Genomic DNA, 19,210 nt, shown 5'->3' with positions numbered 1-19,210 from the left:
GAGTCTCAAATTTGGAGAGGTGGCAATATTAGCTGTGTATGACTTGAGTTACTACTTTAATTGTGTAGTCTAGGGAGCATAAAGCTTATTCTGAAACCAATCCGGAAACTTGCTCCAGACCTGCAAATGTGATTACATTTGATATGTTAGCTTGTTTCTGAATGTTGCGTTAATCGATGAACACTCATGGCACTGCACAGAAAAATAACTGGGTAAGCTTGTTCTGTTGTCTTATCCTTTATTTAATATATGCAGATATTTGAAAATGTCAGAACTGTTGGGCTGGGGGGGAGAAATGTTTGATCCAGTTGCTAGCATGTTTGAATCTCTAGTAATTGCTATTATTCACACTTGGGGATGATCTTGAGTGAACATAGATCTTCAGTAAGATACAGATTAACTAGTTTGTCAAGAATTAGTTGTGGAATTAAATTACTATGCTTCAACCGTTTGCTGAATGTAATGAGTCTGATTTTCAGCATCTTAATTTGTTAGCAAGCACCAACCTTTTTTGGGGAGGATAAACTGCCAGTAAGGAAAATGCTAAATACCAATGCTGGCAGTTTGAACTGCTTCATTAAAGAAGTGACACTTTACGGAAACAGGTAAAATTCTAGCTGGTTTGGAGATTGGTACCGCTTTGAACTACAAGATCCCAACCAGCTGCTGTGAATGTGGATCTGGTTTATAAACTTTCTTTTGGTATTCTGATTCATTTCTTGAGTTGCTGCCAGTTTTGGATTTCTTAGTAATGAGACAGTGTCCCATGACAAAAAGATAAATGTTGTCCTTGCATTGGAGTACCGCTATAATAATTATCTAAACATGAATGGTAATAAATGGTGGAATTACTGCCTAATGCCTCGTTGCCAGCATGAGTGGAGCAGAACCCCCAGATCAAATTACTGCTTGGAGTTCTGCCAACAATTTGCTAAACTTTGTGAAAGTCTTTTTTTCAGTTTCTCCTACTGGTAGGAGATAATCACATGCCACCCCCCCCCCCCCCCCATTTATAGGTGGTAATTTAGGGGTCCTATTCCCATGGACCTTTCTTTATAAAATTAATAATGTAAAAATCATTGACAACTTTGGTTTGTATGGTCCACCCTTGGTGCTAATGCTATGAATTTCAATGTTCACTTATGGTGATCATATCTGACCAGTAGATGCATAATCAAAGACCCCACCCACCCCAGACATTCTGTCTTCTCCCCTCTCCCATCGGGCAAAGAATTCCAAAGCCTGAAAGCCCATACCACCAGGCTCAAGGACAGCTTCTTATCCCACTGTTATCAGATTCTTGAACAGACCTTTAGTATATTAAGATAGACTCTAGACCTCACAATCTGCTTCATCGTGGCCTTGCACTTTATTGTTTACCTACACTGCACTTTTTTTGGTAGGTTTTACACTCATTTTGCATTGTTATTGCTTTACCTTATTAAAGCTCAATGCACGGTGTAACGATTGATCGAGATGAACAGTGTGCAAGACAAGCTTTTCACTGCATCTTGGCACATATGACAAATAGAAGCCAATTCCAATTTTTTGTGTCAAAGTTTGCTTTTTGAAAAATATTCTCCTTGCCATTGCTGAAAACAAGGGACATGTTCAACTTTGGATTATGTACATCACAACTCTTTAGTACTGCATTTCTGATCTGAATATGTTTGAAGAAGTTATTTATATGCTGTTTGTTGTGCAGTTTATTAATGCACTGCACTGGCACATTCTTATCTATGGAGCTGAGCTGTGTATCACCTTTTTGCGTGGGCCAAGGGAATTGCTGTTCTTTTTGGCCACATCAACTAAGTCAAGGAATATCAACATTTAGCATTACGTAAGTTGATAGCAGTAGCTTTAATCAATAAGGCCTTGTGTGACAGTAATGTAGTGAAAATTTTATTACTTTTCAGTTCTTACAACCTGATGTTTTGAGCTTTATCTTTCAGCCTTTTACTGTAATGTAACTACATTTTTCAATAAGTGGCTCTTGAATTTCAGATTGCTCAATGTTATTGAAGCAGCAATGATTCATAAGTGCGGTATTTCCCCGATGTAATCTAAAAGCACTTCTCTAAACTTAAAAAGTTGGCCATTTTCTCTCTTTATACATCTATCCACAAAACACATAGCTACTTCTTACCACTGCCAAAGTGCTTGACAGCAATTTGGGTTAGGTCCATTCTTCACCCACACGCTATGGGAGGATTGTTTGAAAGATCACAAAGTCCATGTAATTAGCAGGAATATGTCAAAAATATTGATGTTGAAAAAAAAACAGTGGCATATAAGAGCAGAATTGGGCCATTTGTCCGTTGAGTCTGCTCTGCCATTCCATCAGAGTTGATTTATTTTCCCCCTCATCCCCATTCTCCTGCCTTCTTCCTGTAACCTGTAACATTCTTACTGATCAAGGACCTATCAGCCTTCGCTTTAATATTCCCAATGATTTGGCCTCCACAACCTTCTGTAGCAGTGAATTCCACATATTCGCCAACCTCTAGCTTAAGAAATTGCTTCTCATCTTTGTTCCAAAGGGACATCCTTCTATTCTGAGGCTGTGCACTCTAGTCCTAGGCTCCCCTACTATAGAAAATATCCTCTCCATGTCCACTCTATCTGGGTCTTTCAATATTCAATAGGTTTCATTAAGACCACCATTGATTCTTCTAAACTTCAGCAAGTTCAGGCCCAGAGCCATCAACACACTGCATGTATTAACTCTTTCATTCTTGGGATTGTTCTGGTGAACCTCCTCTGGACATTTTCCAACTCCAGCAGACCAGTTCTCACATAAGGGGCTCAAAACTGCTCACAATACTTCAAGTACAGTCTGACCAATGCATTATGAAACCTGAGCATTACATCCTTGCTGTGGTATCTGTTTGATAAAACTACAGGACCTATATCACATCCCAGTCTGAAGATTATGCTTTCTACTTAGGTCTTCAGGTTGCTAAAAATCTATGACAAAATACCCAGGGCCTATACATTCCTTTGCTTGACTCTATTATGTGTTTGTTACAGAAGTTGAATCTAAATAAAATGTACCACTGCAATTTTAATCTAACAAAATTACTCCTGACTTGTATTATTGCAAAGAAAGTAATATCAGATCATTAGTTCTGTTAACAGTTTTAAACACTACTTGGGCTGCAAATTTGACTAATTAGAAATAGTTTTTATTTAGTTTTGCTAAATATTGTTAATTAATAGCTTAGGGATGTTAATACGTAGGTTCTTGTTTTGCAGACCCTAATCATGAAGGTGCAGCAGAGGGAATTGAAAATATGGCTGATGCTGTCACACATGCCCGTTTTGTGGGCACAGACCCAGCAAGTGACGAAGTTGTCCTAATGAAAATTTTGCAGGTAATGCTGTCTGTTGGTTAATGTAAAGAAAAACAGCGGAACCAATTAGTTACTGGTATTAAAGAGAAACTTGTTATTTGGCCAGTAATTAGAGTAATGATGTATTCAATTTCATTCAAATCCATCTGGGAATTCCATGTTTTGGCTTCAAGATTTCTCCTTTGTCTCTGTTGTGAACCAGGGGATTACATAGTACTCTACATTGTTCCGATGAATTCTTTGTCTTGTCCTCAGTTTACCAGAAGACATTTTGGCAAATTCTTCCACTGTGCTCCTTAAAATTTTCATGGGCACAGTGGATTCCACATCTCAGCCATTTGTTTTGGCACTCTAAATAATAGTGGTAGAATAATGGTTCAATTTAAATTTCGAGAAATATATGCAATATACATCCTGAAATGCTTTTTCTTTACAAACATCCATGAAAACAGAGGCCTGCCTCAAAGGATGAATGACAGTTAAACATAAGAACCCCAAATTCCCCCACTGCTCCCTTTCCTTCTGCACATAAGCAGCAGCAAGCAATGATCAACCCTTCCCCCACCAGCAAAAAAAAAGCATCATCACCCACCACCAAGCACTCAAGTGTGAGCAAAGCAATAGCAAAGACACAGATTTGCACTTACTCCAAAGACTTCGCGTTTCACCTGGCTTCGACATACCACAGGCTATCTCTCACCCTAATAAGGGAGGAGGAGGTGTCTCCATTTTTCCCAGTGAGTGGGGAGGCATAATGAACAACTTGCTGGTTTATGATGTTAAGAGTCCATTACGTTGCTTTTTCCGACCTCGGATTCCAAAGATCTCAAAGATCCCGGGTCTTTGGGCACACAGCTGTACATATTCTGACTTCACCATTGACACACAGGTCTCTTGCTATGACACCAATCCTCAATCCACTCGTCTCTAGAGCCCTGAGATCTTAGACTTCCAAACCTGAGCTGGACTCTCAGGCCAAATCTTTGGCATGCTGAACAACGGCCAGTCCTGGATCCCCGAGAATGGGTCCCATTCCTGCAAAGAACCGTAGTCAGCGTGTAACTCCAGGTCAGGGTCTTCAAAAGAACCCTGAAAGGGAAAAATAAAGATATTAAAGATGGAAATAGAGTTGTTTCCAAAGATGCAAGCAAAGGAGTCACCATTTAGCGCCATCTTAACTTCGCTCCGGCTCCAGTTTGAAGCCTGTTTAAAATGGGAAATAGCATACCGCACGTACCCTGTCAGCAACTGACGTCAACATGCGGGCCTAACTCATGATGCCTTTATTCTGCAGTCCAAAATGGTATCCCATGCTTTCCACTTTCCCTGGACTTAAGCTGATCTGGATATGAAAGGACGTTCTTGTTGACCTTTGGCACTCTTGACTCGGGTGGGTGGGTCTTAATTGTAGCAAAGCCTAAGGGTAGCAGTGTGATGCAGAGATAATGATTTTTGAATGGCTTGACAAGGTAGAGTGGAGTCAGAGGACTTTGGTTTCTCTCAAAAATGTAATGAATTTTAACATTAAATGAAAAAACCTTTGTATTTGAATAATTATAAATGCTAATATTCCAATTTTTATCTTTGCCTTGTTGTGTAGACAACTATTACTGCTGGCTTAGAATTCGGTGGGATCCCAACCTAAGGGGCTATCTATGTGGAGACTGCTCTTTCTCTTTAATTATGAGGGTTCCTTCCATGTCCCAAATAAATGCTGGTGGGTTAATTATCTGTTGTAAATTACCTTTAGCTGCTAAAGACAGCAAAGGGAGTTGATGGATTGTGAGAAGGAGAATAATTTGCAGGGCTATGGAGAAATAGAGAGTGAGATGTAAGTAATGGGGATTACTTCCCACTGTGCTGATTATGGACCTAATGGGCCAAATGTTCTTGTGCTTCATTGTAAGTATGTATGACCTGATCAAGAATTTTTAAAAAAATTCTCTTTCCTTCAGAACCCTGGAGAACCAGAGCAATGCTGGGTTCTGACTCAGGCTTGTGTTTTGTCCAAGTAGATCTTGGAATTAGTTTAGAATACTGGGAGTTGTGACGATTTGTACTATAGTTTCTAGAGGGGAATCACTGAAGGGTTTTGGGAACAGGTGAACCAAACTCTTTCTTTGGTTCTTAGCAGGGATGCTTTTATTACTATAGTGCCTTCCTAAATGTCATGGTTTAGACCAGTGAAAAGCATAATATAGAAAATGGGGATTGAAACTAAGCTTTTTGGTTGAAATGTTTTTGAGCCCCAACAAAGTACACATAGCCATTGAGTGCTGCCACAGGAACACAGCATTAATCATGAAAGACCCCCATCATCCAGGCCATATTTTTTATCGCTACTGCCATTGGTCAGAAGGTACAGAAGACCTAGGATCCACACTGCCAGGTTCAGGAGTAGTTATTACCCTACAACGATCAGGCTCCTGAACTGGCAAGGATAACTTCAATCACCTCTTCTCTGAACTGATTTTATGACCTGTGGACTCACTTTCAAGGACTCATTACAACTTGTTTTCAGTATTTTTTACATAGTTTGCGGCCTTTTATAGACTTGTTGTTTGTCTCTGTTCATGTATAGTTCTGTTTATGTATTTTTTTCCTGTAAATGCCTGGAAGAAAATGAATCTCAAAGTAGTATATGGCAACACATGCACTTTGATAATAAACTTACTTTGAAATTAAATAATTTGCATTTCTTTAATTTGTATAATTTCAAATGTTAGCGAAAACAAGGAATTTGGAATATTCTTGTCTACTACCTATGGTCCATTAAAGGCCAGATTAGACAGAGAATAGATGCATGTGCATGTTTTAGAATAATATGTGGTGAGATAAAAAGAGAAAATTTATAAAATTGAAATCAGTGTCCTTCAGAATTTTTTTTTTGCACTGAATACTTGTCACGTATACATTTAACAAAAGTACTAACCAAGAATAGTTTAAAAGCATTTTGGCTTTTGACTGAAAATGCTCAATGTCGAAATATTGGGGTGTTTGCTGGTATTTGGGAATGTAAGTTTAATTCTTTTAAAAGTGCACTAAGAAAGTTTTCTCAACTATCTTGGAATCGTTTACATGAATTCAATCAGACTAATGTAATCTGGGGAAAATGATCATTTACAGGCAGTGATCACTGAACTGAAAATATTTAGATTATATTGATCCTCAGTGCTTTTTAAAAATGATTGTGTAGTTTTGGTGGTAAGCTTTGATAGAAGGTTTATAAAATTAACAATTGAATCAAATTGATGTAGGGATTATTTGCAATCTGTAAGATGAGCAGTGAAAAATTTTGAAATTAAACCTTGTGATTTCTTTCTAGAAAAGATTTATGTTGTAATACTGCATGGATAAAACATGAACATTTTACACTATCATGTCTTTTAGGTTTTGAGAACCTTACTACTCACTCCTGTTGGTGCTCACCTAACTAATGAATCAGTTTGTGAAATTATGCAGTCATGTTTTCGAATATGCTTTGAAATGAGGCTCAGTGGTGAGTTTTTCTTGGCTTTATGCCCATTTTTCTATTATCTTTTTTATAACTTTTGATATTCTTGCTTTTGATGGCTGGGTGAAGTAATTAATTGGCAACTTTTCTGGATCACACATGCAGTATATCCCACACAGATCGAATACTTTTAAACTAATTTTGTTTTTAGTGATTTAAGTCTATTTGCATAGTTTATAAATGTCTCTATCAGTGACATTTAAAAATATTTAAAAAGCTTTTGGCAACTGGTGAACTGTCAAAGGATATTGCAGTGTTTGGTGATGGGGTTTTGTTATACTTAATACTGTGTTGGTCTGTCGGGTTCATGCCGGTCGGTTTACAACAATGCGAACCCATAAGTCTCATTTCATCCTTGAAGCTTGCTCAAAGCTTGGAGCCTGCTCTGCTTTGTCAGCATGTCTAATACTTTGTATCTGAAAGAACTAGGTGCAGCTAGATGAAATTGAAGATGATGAATCCATTAAGTCTTTTACTACATGAACGTCCCTTCCTTTGTCGGTGTGCATTTAACAATTAAATTACTCTTTGTTAATCTGAAGGCTGGTGGTCTGCGTCCTGTTCTCCATTTAGTTATGATCTATTCCATTAAAAATGTTAACAAGTAGTGAAAGTAGACCCTACAAATTAACTGATTATGTGCAAGGATGATGGTGCTCTGTGGCAGTTTACATGTGTTTGAAGCCCACAGTTTATGACTCTATCACCAAAAAATATTTATAATGGGTTTTGCTTCAGTGTAATTCACCACTGACAGTATGCTGTTTCCTTCACTCTGATCATAAAGGTTGAGATAAAATCTGGACAGAGTCCAAGATTAACATTGTGTATAATCTTTATTTTCTTGAAATTTTGTTTAAAAGGGATTGCAAAACATTTTCTTGAAGTACAAAAGTGGAACAAAAAACTTGTGGCCTTGAATAATTTTGTATATGTTTGTATGCATTTGTTATATCTTTGAGTGTTTTAATTGAACAAATTACAATCATTTGAATAAAACTAGCCTTAATTATGGCCTAGAAGTGAAGCATATTTGATGTATTGGGCATAGAACTTTGTAGAAGTTTTGGATTAATACTGCAAGGACAGTCAATAAGGTTTTTGTGTGAAAGGCTAGAGTATGCAGTTGTTCTTCATAATGGCTACTCGAAACAGCTTAAAACTAGGTGCAGAACAGTTTAAATAGCAAACTAATCACAGCTATCAAGATTGTTTTTCTTCATTGAAAAACATACTGAATTTACATCTGACTGGTTGGGTAGGCTTATTTCTGACCTGACTTTCATCAGCCATTCAACTTGTCATTGTTGCTGCAACTACACCACATTTTCCACTCAGGAAATCACCATTCCTTTTGCACTTACCTCCAGGTTTGTGGGCTGCCTCCATGTGGAATCATTGCTCCTTGCTGATGACCCTGGATTGGCGGTCATTGCAGAAGTTACTGTTGATGTAAATTCCTTTGTTTCACCATTGAGTGAAATTGGAAACCTCATGTAACATTCTCTTGGCTTTGTTCCATTTTGTGATTTGAAATGGTCTTGAGTCCAATACCTCACCCCAAGTAGCAGACAGCAGACAAATGTCACTTGCTTGAATTCTTAGGCCTGTGTGGCATTCTGGCAAAGTTTTCTCATGTTATTGTAGTCACTGTTCAACCAATGCCTCATTTCACGGTGTTTAAAAGAGTAGCTTTTGATGTGACCACTTCTTAGGAGGCAGTTCGCTTGCCCAATTTAGCTGTGCATGACGACTTTGGGAGCAATTTAAAGTCTTGGAGTTGTGCAAAATCAGTTGAAAAGTTGATTATTTAGTAGCTGGAATTGGAATACATCTGCAGTTTTATCCCATTAGATTGATAAAAAGGCATAGTGTTTGAAAATATAAATCACTAAATTACACAAGTTGAGTGAATTACTAAGACTTGGTGGAACATATTTCATGATAGGAATATTTGTTTTATTTTATTTTATTTACCTAACCTGCAATTTGGTTGGCATAAGAAATATTTTGCACAAAAGGTGCATTGCTTGTTGTATGATGTGAAAAGTTTGGTTGCATTCCAGGCTGGAATGCCATTAAAAGCCATTAAAGGACCTCTGCAAAATCATGCTGATCCAAGTTTTCCATTCTAGCTGCCTGTATGATTTTAGTCCTTCATATCCAAATGGAGCATTTCCCTTAAAATCTTTTATAGAAGATTCCAGATTAGTGTTAAAATGCTTTTTCTTTTTCATCAAGAAGAGATTTTATAGGTATATTGGAACTATGTAGGTAAATTGATGTGATCAGAAATTTGTGTCATATTTTATATCAAAAGCAGTGAAAGGACATTATCTGCTCTAAGCAGATAAACAGACAGCTGCTTACAATGGCTGACAGTGCTCTAGTGCCATCTTCCTTCTGTTTGTGTCAGACAAATGCATTGAGTTTAATTTAAAATGGTTTAATAAGCTCTGCTTAATCCTTGGTAAACAAAACTAGGAGGGAGGTCTACTTGTTGGAGCCTCTTGATAATATCACAATGCATAATGACACCTGTGTTATTTGTTTTTTTCTCTCTGCAGAGTTATTGAGGAAATCTGCTGAACACACACTGGTAGACATGGTGCAGCTGCTGTTCTCAAGGTAGAAATACTGAGATTAACCTGTCATAGTTCTCCTTTGGGGCTAACCAAGGGCAACTATTTGGTGTGTTGATACCTTAATATGTCAAAAAGGATTTGTTTCATTGTTTTGATTTGAACAATACTGAAAGTTCATATTATTCAAAAGAGGTATTTTAAATTTTCAAACAACTATTATTTGGAATTAAGTTTTTTTCCTTGCCTACATTGATGTGAAATATTTTGAAGATCTGTTAGATGTGATTGGATGAATACATTTTAGACATTCCGTTTTGTTTGCGTACATCAGGGTTATTTTTATTTGGAAACAGTATTATCATCTTTGCTTTTGCTTATCGCAGAATTTCACCGCCTTCAAATTTCCTCTTTCCATTTCCTCTGCCATTTCACTAGTTGAATAGACAAACAGCTCTTCTGCCTACCAGGTTACTGAGCCAGCTATTAGGGTGTGTGCACTGGTATTGGGTTGATTTGTTGTCTGATATTATGGTTTATACATGTATAAGCAGTGTAAGCTGACTTTAATGAACTGGATGTATACAGGTATTTTGTCCATTCAAAGTGGCTGCCTAATTTATTCAAAGCCCAATAAACCTACCAACTTGACCTTCATTCCCAGGATCAGCTGGGGTAAGCCAGTTATCTCATCTGCAGCTCATTCTGGGTCTCAACTTTAAGTTTCTATGTTAATTGTGGCAGAATTTGATACTGTTATATTGTCCCCTTTGCACACCAAGATGACCATCTGGAGTGTGACTTAGCAGGTTCGTGACCAAGTGGATTTGGGATTGCCTGTACTGTGCTGGCAGGGTCATTTTATAAAGCTACTGCCCAGCTGATCCTTCTAGCTCTCTTTATATGCTGTTTCATCCCAGACAAATTGGTTCCTATTTTGTGTCCATTGTAAGTAATACTTTTGATATTGAAGTGCAAAAATATGATTTGTAATTCAGATTTTGTACATACTTATTCCCAGTATCTTTTATACTTAGCCTTCCTTTGTTCTTTTTCTGTGTTTCTTTGGATAAATGTCCTTCTTTTGAGTTTTGAAAAGAAAATGAATGGAAAATTAAGGATTTTACAGGCGCACTCTGCATCTTCGGCATGTAGCAATAGTCCTGTAGTGTACTTGTTTCTGTACAATTGTTAAAATAGTTTCTCTTAGAATGTAGCATGCACACAGTTAGTTTTTATTAGTTCTTTGATTCCTGTCTAGATGAACAGATATAATTGCAATCCCTCTGGAAATTTATATAAAGATCTGATTATTGTTGGATCACGGATAAGTTATATGAAATGAAACTGGTATCTTTAGTTTGTCAAGAGAAACAATTGTGTTTGTGGATCACTGTGCAGATTTTGAGTTCTGTCCCTTTTTCCTTTTTATGTGCTCTTGCATTGTTTGTTTTAGTATATAATGTTATTTTGTCTCGCCTAAATGTGCAGCCTTCCTCCTGTTTACTGTTCAATTAAGACAGAAGCATTTTTGTTACGAAGGATCTTGGCTCTTGAAATAAAGCTGGGAGAGCAGTGTATGGATTGGATGATCTGGCATCTGATCTCTTGCCTAACCATCTTAATATGTATTGCCTGGAGGAGTAATGTTGTGATGAGTTCCCAAAGTCATCATTGAGTTGCTCATGCATACACTGAAAATTTGTTAAAATTACAAAAGTAATTTTTGCCATTTGTTAAAATATAGTGATTTGTTTCATCAAGTATTAAAGATTTTCAGATCAATGTATACATATGCTTTCATTGCATTTTGTATTCATATTAGCATTTTTCTTTGAATATGTTGTGGATTGTCCTGGCAATCTGGATGGAAATGCTTTTATTATGTTTGGTATAAGATTTATAATGAAATTCGTAAAAGGTTAGAATGTTTTAGTGCATAATTTCGTTTTGGTACTAGATGTTTTACTGCATAATTATAATCAAAGAGACACATGCCATCAGAACTATTAAGTGCCTGGTGATGTGAGTCCAGTTTTTAACATTGGCATATCTTGATGAGTAATTTCTGTCATGAATTTTCATAGATTCATAGAGTTGCATTGAATGGAACGAAGCTCTTCAGTCTAGCATGTCCATGCGGACCAACATATTTATCTGTGTAAATTTCTTTTGATTACATTTGGCCCATGTTGCATTAAACCTTTCTTATCCATTTACCCCTCAAGTACCTGTCCTAATGTCTTATAAACATTGTAATTGGGGGGACGTCACGTGATGACATAGGATCGAGACGTGGAAATCCAGCTCTCCCGTAAAAAAACAGTAAAATAATGTTTAAATGAAGAAAAGTTAGTAAATACTTTTTAAAAATTACTTATAAACTACTCAGGATTGTCTTAAGATATGTCTCCTAAACAGAAGCAGAAGAAAACTACTACTTTGAAGACAACACAAGTTGGAAAAGAATCAAGGCTGGCAGCCATGAAAGAAACTTGGGCTCCAGTGCATTTTACCTCTGGCGATACAGAACAGGAAACTGCGGCAGCATCAACCGTTTCCAAAAAAAAAAGAGCAACAGGAATTGCGCATGCGTGAAGGAAGGGGCATGCGCAAACACGAGCAACCCAAACTACAAATCCCGGCTATGATCGGAACTGAAAGTGAAAGTGAATATGAGGTGGAATCAGATTCTCTGGATAAATCAGATGAAGATGAAGAGACAAACAAAGAAGTGCAACAGGAAGAGGTTGGAGGTGATATTGGAGACATGAAAAAATCTTTGGGGCAAATAATGCATGAATTAAAAGCATTAAAAGTAATAAAAAGGATATTAAAATATGAAAATTATGTTTGATAAAATGATGAAAAGACAGGACAAAATGGACAAGAAAATTAAAAACTTGGAAGAAATAACAAGAGACATCATTGATAGGGTGAATAAAATGGAAGATAATATTTCTACCTGGACATCAGAAAGAAAACAGTTGTCGGAAAAAGTGGATGTACTTGAAAACTTTAACAGACAAAATAATATTAAGATTGTTGGACATAAAGAAGGTATAGAGGGAGAGGATTCAATAAATTTTTTTCAAAAATGGATTCTGGAAATTTTGGAAATGGAAGAAGGAACCCAGTTAATTGAAATTGAAAGGACTCACAGAGCCTTAAGATCAAGACCTCAAGTTGATCAAAACCCACGATCAATCTTGATAAAATGCTTAAGATATCAAGATAAAGACAACATCCTGAAGACAGCTGCCCAACATGCCAGAAAGAGAAACGGGCCATTGATGATAGAAGGGAAAACAGTTCTATCCTGATATAAGTTATGACCTTTTGAAGAGAAAGAAGGAATTTAACCCAGCGAAAAAAGTTTTATGGGAAAAGGGTTATAAATTTATATTGTGCCACCCGGCAACCCTGATAATTTTTTTGGATGACGGGAAAAGAAGATCTTTTACTGATTATCGGGATGCGGAAGAATTTGCACAAGAACTCCCAAATATTTGCTTACCACAGCCAAAGATTTAAAAGTGAAACGAATTAAAGATGAAGACAGGGACAGTGAATGGAGTTGATGGATGTTTAAGGACAGAAGAATATTTAAATATATTCTTAATTAAATGATACAGGGGGAGAAAGGTAAAAATTTTAGAAATATTAATCCAGAGTAGTGATATTTTTTTTCTTCTCATATATACATTTTTATGTTATGGGGGAGCTGGGAGAACTTCGGATCGATTGCTACGGTATTCACGTGTGTAATCATGGTGATTGTCATGACCTGCACAACGGAGGGGGGTAATGTTGTGTTTTTTCTTTATTCACAACATTATTAGGGGGGTATTTTGTTATTTTTTTCCTTTATAATCTATTTTTCTTTAATCTTTCTTTCTTTGGACAATCGGGGGTGGGGGGGGGAGGTGGAGGGAGCCACATAGCAACACGGAGAATTTTAAAAAGGTTCCCCAAGGTACTACGAAAGTTGAAAAGTTAGTTATTACTATAGACTGGAGTAACCCTGTTAAAAATAATGACCAATTTACTGAATTTTTAAAGTTTTCATGTTAATGGGCTTAATGGACCAGTGAAAAGAAAAGGAATTTTAACATACATTAAGAAAATGAAAATAGATATAGCTTTTAGCTGCATTCCATTTGAAAAAATTACTTATAATTTAAGAGATAAAAACAAAATATTTCTGAAAATTTGGCGCCCTTATTTACAAAAGATAGGTCTAAATATATAGGTGTTCTGAAGATAAAATTATTGGTTATTTGGGGAAAGAAATAAATATATATACTAAAGTTATCATGAACTCCATGGAGCATGTAGGGATCTTCCGATATCCAGGCACTCTTTCTTTCTTCCTTTTCTTTTCTCTTTTTTTTCCTCTTTCTACAGGGATATGTTAGGGGGGGAGGGGTTGATAGTTTTATTTTCCTTCTGTAACCATTTGAAAATTCAAAAGAAATTTTGCAAAAGTAAAACATTGTAATTGTACTTGCCTTTACTACATCTTCTGATAGCTCCATCCAGGCACCCACCATCCTCTGTGTGGGGGAGAAACCTGCCCCCTCAGAATCTGTTTAAATCTCTTCCCTTTCACCTTTGCCCTCTTATTTAAGAATCCCTTCTTGGTTCAAGGGAAAACACTCAATTCTCCTGAGAACTCAAACCCTCCAGTCTGGGCAATGTTACTATGAATTTTTTTCTGTATCTTCTGTAGCTTAATTGCATTCTTGCTATAGCTAGGCAAACAGAACTGTGCTCAGAACTCCATATGCAAATAACTAATGATTTGCATGGTTCTAACATGATGTCCCAGTTCCTATGCTTGGTGCTTTGGTGAATAAGGCAAACGTACTGTACAACTCCTTCACAGTTTGAGGTTTCTTGTACCAAAATATCTCTTCACTGGGTATTGGGGCAGTCAGAGGTGGCTTTCAATTTGAATTGATTATTTGTAGTTACTCTTGAACAACTGTCCCAAGCTCAAGACAGAGGATCAGTTTGGGTGTGAATAAGAAATAATAAGGATAAGAAGCCAATGGTGGAGGTCATATATTGATCCCCTCATGATAATTAGGACAAAGTATTATTTAAAAAAAAGGGGGGGGGGTTATATTATAGTTACTGCATTAATCATGATTGATACCAACTATATAGATTAGACAAATTAAATTGACAAGTGTAGCCTTCAGGAAAAATTCATAGAGTAGATTGAGCATGTTTTTTTTGAGTAATATTATGAAGAACTAACTAGGGGTAGACTATTTTATATCCAATTAAAATTTCTAATTCAATTTGCATCCTTAAATGCAATTAAAGCACGTACAAAATATAAAAAGAATAGAGTAGGCTATGTAGACTAAAAACATGGGTTAAAGGGCAAGAAAGTAGGTCAGGAGTGGCAGATGTACAGAAGTGCTAGGAAGCTTGTGAACCCTGTAGAATTTTCTCTACTGTATAAATATGAGTTAAAATGTGATTAGATCTTCACGCGTCCTAAAACTAGATAAAGAGAACACAATTAAATAAATACCACAAAAACCTTATACTTGTTCATTTATTTAATGAGAAAAATGATCCAATATTATAGTCGGCCCTCCTTATCCGCGGGGGATTGGTTCCGAGACCCCGCACGGTTACCAAAAATCGCAGATGCTCAAGTCCCTTACTTAACCTGAATCAGTGTGGTGGTCTTTAGGACCCAGTGGAACCTGGACTTTATTTAACATGTTCAGAGCGGTGGGCATTGGGACGTGGTGTAGCTCTGAATCAGTGGTGTTTCTGTTCATGAAAATAATCACGATCGCAATTGAAAATAAGGTGGAAATAATAAAGCGATTGGAAAGAGGTGAAATGCCATCGGTCATTGGAAAAGTGTTAGGCTACAGTCGGTCAACAGTTGGAACAATTTTAATAGAGCATGTGAAAGGCCTTGCCCCGATGAAAGCTATGATTATTACTAAGCAACGCAGCGGTTTAATAAATGGGTTTTGGGGTTTTGGGTTTTTGATCCTCCACATCAACCCTGCATGGTGGAGAGTGCACTCGATAGCGATCTGTCACTAGATCGAACTCGGGAACTTCCTGAGCCTGATGCTGAAACATTTGTTCTTAAGTGTTTTATATGAATAGAAAGGTAAAATATATGCTATATACAAATGCAAACGTTTGACTAACTGACGCTAAATAATGACTGTACCTGTTCCGACTTACTTAGTAAGAAAACTTTCGATTTTTTTTTAATCCTGATCCACAATAACCCACGCACATCCTCCTGTATACTTTAAATCATCTCTAGATTACTTATAACAGCTAATACATTGTAAATGCTATGTAAAATAGTTGCTATACTGCATTGTTCAGGGCATAATGACAAGAAAAAAAAAACCTGCACATGCTTGAACAACAAGTGCTGGAAGAGCATTTCCGGGTTTTCGTGATTCACGGTTGGTTGAATTCGCGGATGCGGATAAGGGTGGCCGACTGTACATGTATTTGTTGGAAGAAGTATGTGAACCTTTGCTTTCAGTAATTGGTGTGACCCCCTTGTACAGCAGTAACTTCAATCAAACTTTTTCAGCAACTGTTGATCAGACCTACACATTGGCTTGGAGGAATTTTAAACCATTCCTCCTTACAAAACTGCTTCAACTCTGGGATGTTGGTGGGCTTCCCAGCATGAACTGCTTGCTTCAGGTTCTTCCACATCGTTTCTATAGGATTAAGGACTTCGAGTCAGCCATTCCAAAACATGAATTTTCTTCTTTTTAAACCATTCTGTTGTTGATTCACTCTCGTCTTTCAGATTATTGTCCAACTTCTATTAAGCTTCAGGTGTTGGACTGCTACCTTGACATTCTCCTGTAAAATGTCTTGATTCAATTTTGAATTAATTGTTCCATCAATGATTGCAAGCTATCCAGGCCCTGAGGCAGCAAAGAAGGTCCAAACCATGATGCTCCTTCTACCATGTTTCACAGTTGGGATGAGGTTTTGGTGGTGGTGTGCAGTGCTTTTTTTCCCCTCCAAACATAGGAATGTGCATTTCTGCCAACAAGTTCAACTTTTGTCTCATCTGTCCATAGAACATTGTCTCAGAAGCATTGTAGAACATCCAGGTGGTCTTTGGCAAACTTGAGACATGTAGCAATGTCTTTTTTGGAGAACAGTGGTTTCCCCTGTGGTGCTCTTCCATGAACACCATTCTTGTTCAGTATTTTTCTTAACGTATCAACAGTACTAAATTTCCTGCATTTGTAGACAGTTTCTCTTCCTGTGGACTGATGAACACTCAGGTCTTTAGAAAAGCTTTTGTAGCCTTTTCCAGCTTTTTTGTTTTTTGAGTTGTTTATTTAATTAGGTTATCTTTATTTAGCTTTAATACTTGCAAGAAGATCTCATCAAATTTTAGGTCATATTTATGCAGAAATACAGAAAATTCTGCAGGGTTTACAAACTTCCTTAGCACCACTCTCAGGAGATGGATCATAATCTCAGAAAAAGTATATTTCTGTGTGATAAAGAAGGGAAGCCAAGGAATGTACTAGGATCGAAAAGAAAGGATACAAAATATAAAGTGTACATCAGAGAATCATGATGTTTGTACAATGACAAAAAATTAAGAAGATGGAGTAACTAGAATGTAGTATACAAATAAAATAAATGTTATGAGCTTCTATGGATGTAGTGTATAAGAAAGACAAAGTAAATGCTGGTATATTATAAGATGAGATGGTGGGGAATTGATGGTGAAAAATACAGAAGTAGCAGATATTTGAAATTACTTTTGGAATAGGTTTTCATGATAGAAGACAGAAAAACATTAAATTATGTGTAATTAAATGGCTAAAGCCAGAATGATCAGCTCAAGGACTGATCAGCTCTCAAGTCTACTGGTCTGCAGCCCAGGGTCTTAAAGAAAGAGGCAGAAGAGATAGTGTATGCTTTGGTTGTATTCGTTAGGTTCAGGAAGATCCCAGAGGACTGAGAAACTGCAAAGATATAAAGCGGTAAACGAAAGGTCAGTTAGCCTTGTATCTGTCATTGGGAAAATGCTTTAATTTATTATGGAAGTAATTGTGTTTAGAAATTAGAGCCTTCAGGCAGAGTCAACAGGATTTTTATGAAAGGGAAATAAGATTTTATTAGAATCTTAGAGAATGTACTGTAACAAACAGCAGATTTCGTGAAAATTTGGATATTCTGATGGCATCTGATAAAGTACCATATTAAGTGTTTCTCATAAAATAAGGGTGAGGGTTGCAGTTATGGCTAATATATGGGGCAAGGCTAGGAAAGTGGCTAATTAACAGAAAACAGAGGGCTAAGTTATAACATTTTGAACACTACGGCACAGGAACAGGTCCTTTGGCCCATGATGTCTGTACTACCTTTGATGTCAATTCCAGCTTATCCCATCTCCACATTTTCTCTTTGTTCATATGCCTATCAATATGCCTCCAACATTTTAATTGCATCCAGTGTTTTCCCGGGAACATGTTCCAGGGGTAAGTGTGTCAATTTTGGATTGGTAATCACTAAATAGTGAAGTGACCAGTGCTGGATCTCAACTTTTTTAACCTATATTAATTATTTGGTTCCTCTATCCATGTGTACTTGGCTTTGGAATAAGGAATGAAAAAGCAAATTTTATTTAAATGAGGTGCGATTAGTGTAATCTCAGAAAGGTGGCATCTGTCATTAAGGGCCCCCATCACTCAGGTCATGCCTATACTTGTTGTTACCATCAGGAAGGAGATTCAGAAGTCTGAAGACACACATTCAACGATTCAGGAACACCTTTTTCCCCTCTGCCATCCGATTTCTGAATGGACATTGAGCCCATGAACACCATCTCACTACATTTTTAAATTTATATTTTGGCACTACTTATTTAATGTAACTAATATTTACTGTAATTCAGATTTTTTCTATTATTATGTATTGGACTGCTGCAACAAGGACAACAAATTTCAGCTCACATGCTGGTGATATTAAATCATTAAATCTGATTCTGATATAGATCCAGGCGTATTGTTTTGGAATGGGAGGTCACTCATTTCAAATTAGGGTATGGAGGACGTTTTCTTCACTAGGACTCCCAAGTCCCTTTGCACTCTGCTTTCTGAATTCGCTCCCTCATTAGAAAATTGGCTTCACCTTTGTTCCTTCTACCAAAGTGCATGATCATAAACTTCCCTACACTGTATTACATCTGCCATTTTTATGCCCTTTCTTTTAATCTGTCTAAGTCCTTCTCCATATTCCCTGCTTCCTCAACACTACCTGTATAATCCATGAACCTGTCCACAAAGACATCATTTCCGTCATCCAGATCACTAATACATAAAGTGAAAACTAATGGACACAACACCGAGCCTAAGGAACACCACTAGTCACTGATGGCCAACTACAAAAGGCCCCTTTTACTTCCCATTCTTTGCCTTCTGCTAGCCAGCTAATCTTCTACGATTCATCCTGTAATACCATGGACACTTATCTTGCTTAGCAGCCTCGTGTGGTAACTTATCAAAGGCTTTATGAAAGTACAAGAAAACAACATCCATTAACTCTCCTTTCTCTTGTTTCCTCAAAGAATTCCAATACATTTGTCAGGCAAATTTCCCTTTAAAGAAACAATGCTGACTTCGGCCTATATTTTATGTGCCTTCAGGTACCCCAAAACCTCATCCTTAATTGACTCCAGCATCTTACCAACCACAGAAGTCAAGCTAACTGGCCTATAA

The 19,210-nt window shown here is 37.1% G+C and overlaps 1 protein-coding gene across 5 annotated transcripts in view; it reads left to right on the top strand.

Moving 5' to 3' along the window:
• Positions 1–19,210, top strand: part of gbf1 (golgi brefeldin A resistant guanine nucleotide exchange factor 1) — a 282,405-nt gene that overhangs the window by 168,760 nt on the left and 94,435 nt on the right. For all 5 annotated transcript variants that reach the window (XM_059946438.1, XM_059946436.1, XM_059946437.1 and 2 more), the window contains 3 exons: positions 3,256–3,374; positions 6,744–6,852; positions 9,435–9,495. In XM_059946438.1, coding sequence (XP_059802421.1) covers positions 3,256–3,374; positions 6,744–6,852; positions 9,435–9,495 — 289 coding nt within the window. The remainder of the gene's footprint in view (positions 1–3,255; positions 3,375–6,743; positions 6,853–9,434; positions 9,496–19,210) is intronic.

This window comes from Hypanus sabinus, chromosome 21 (assembly GCF_030144855.1).
Source record: "Hypanus sabinus isolate sHypSab1 chromosome 21, sHypSab1.hap1, whole genome shotgun sequence".
In the NCBI taxonomy this organism is placed as follows: domain Eukaryota; kingdom Metazoa; phylum Chordata; class Chondrichthyes; order Myliobatiformes; family Dasyatidae; genus Hypanus; species Hypanus sabinus.
This window is presented reverse-complemented; position numbering and strand designations above follow the sequence as displayed.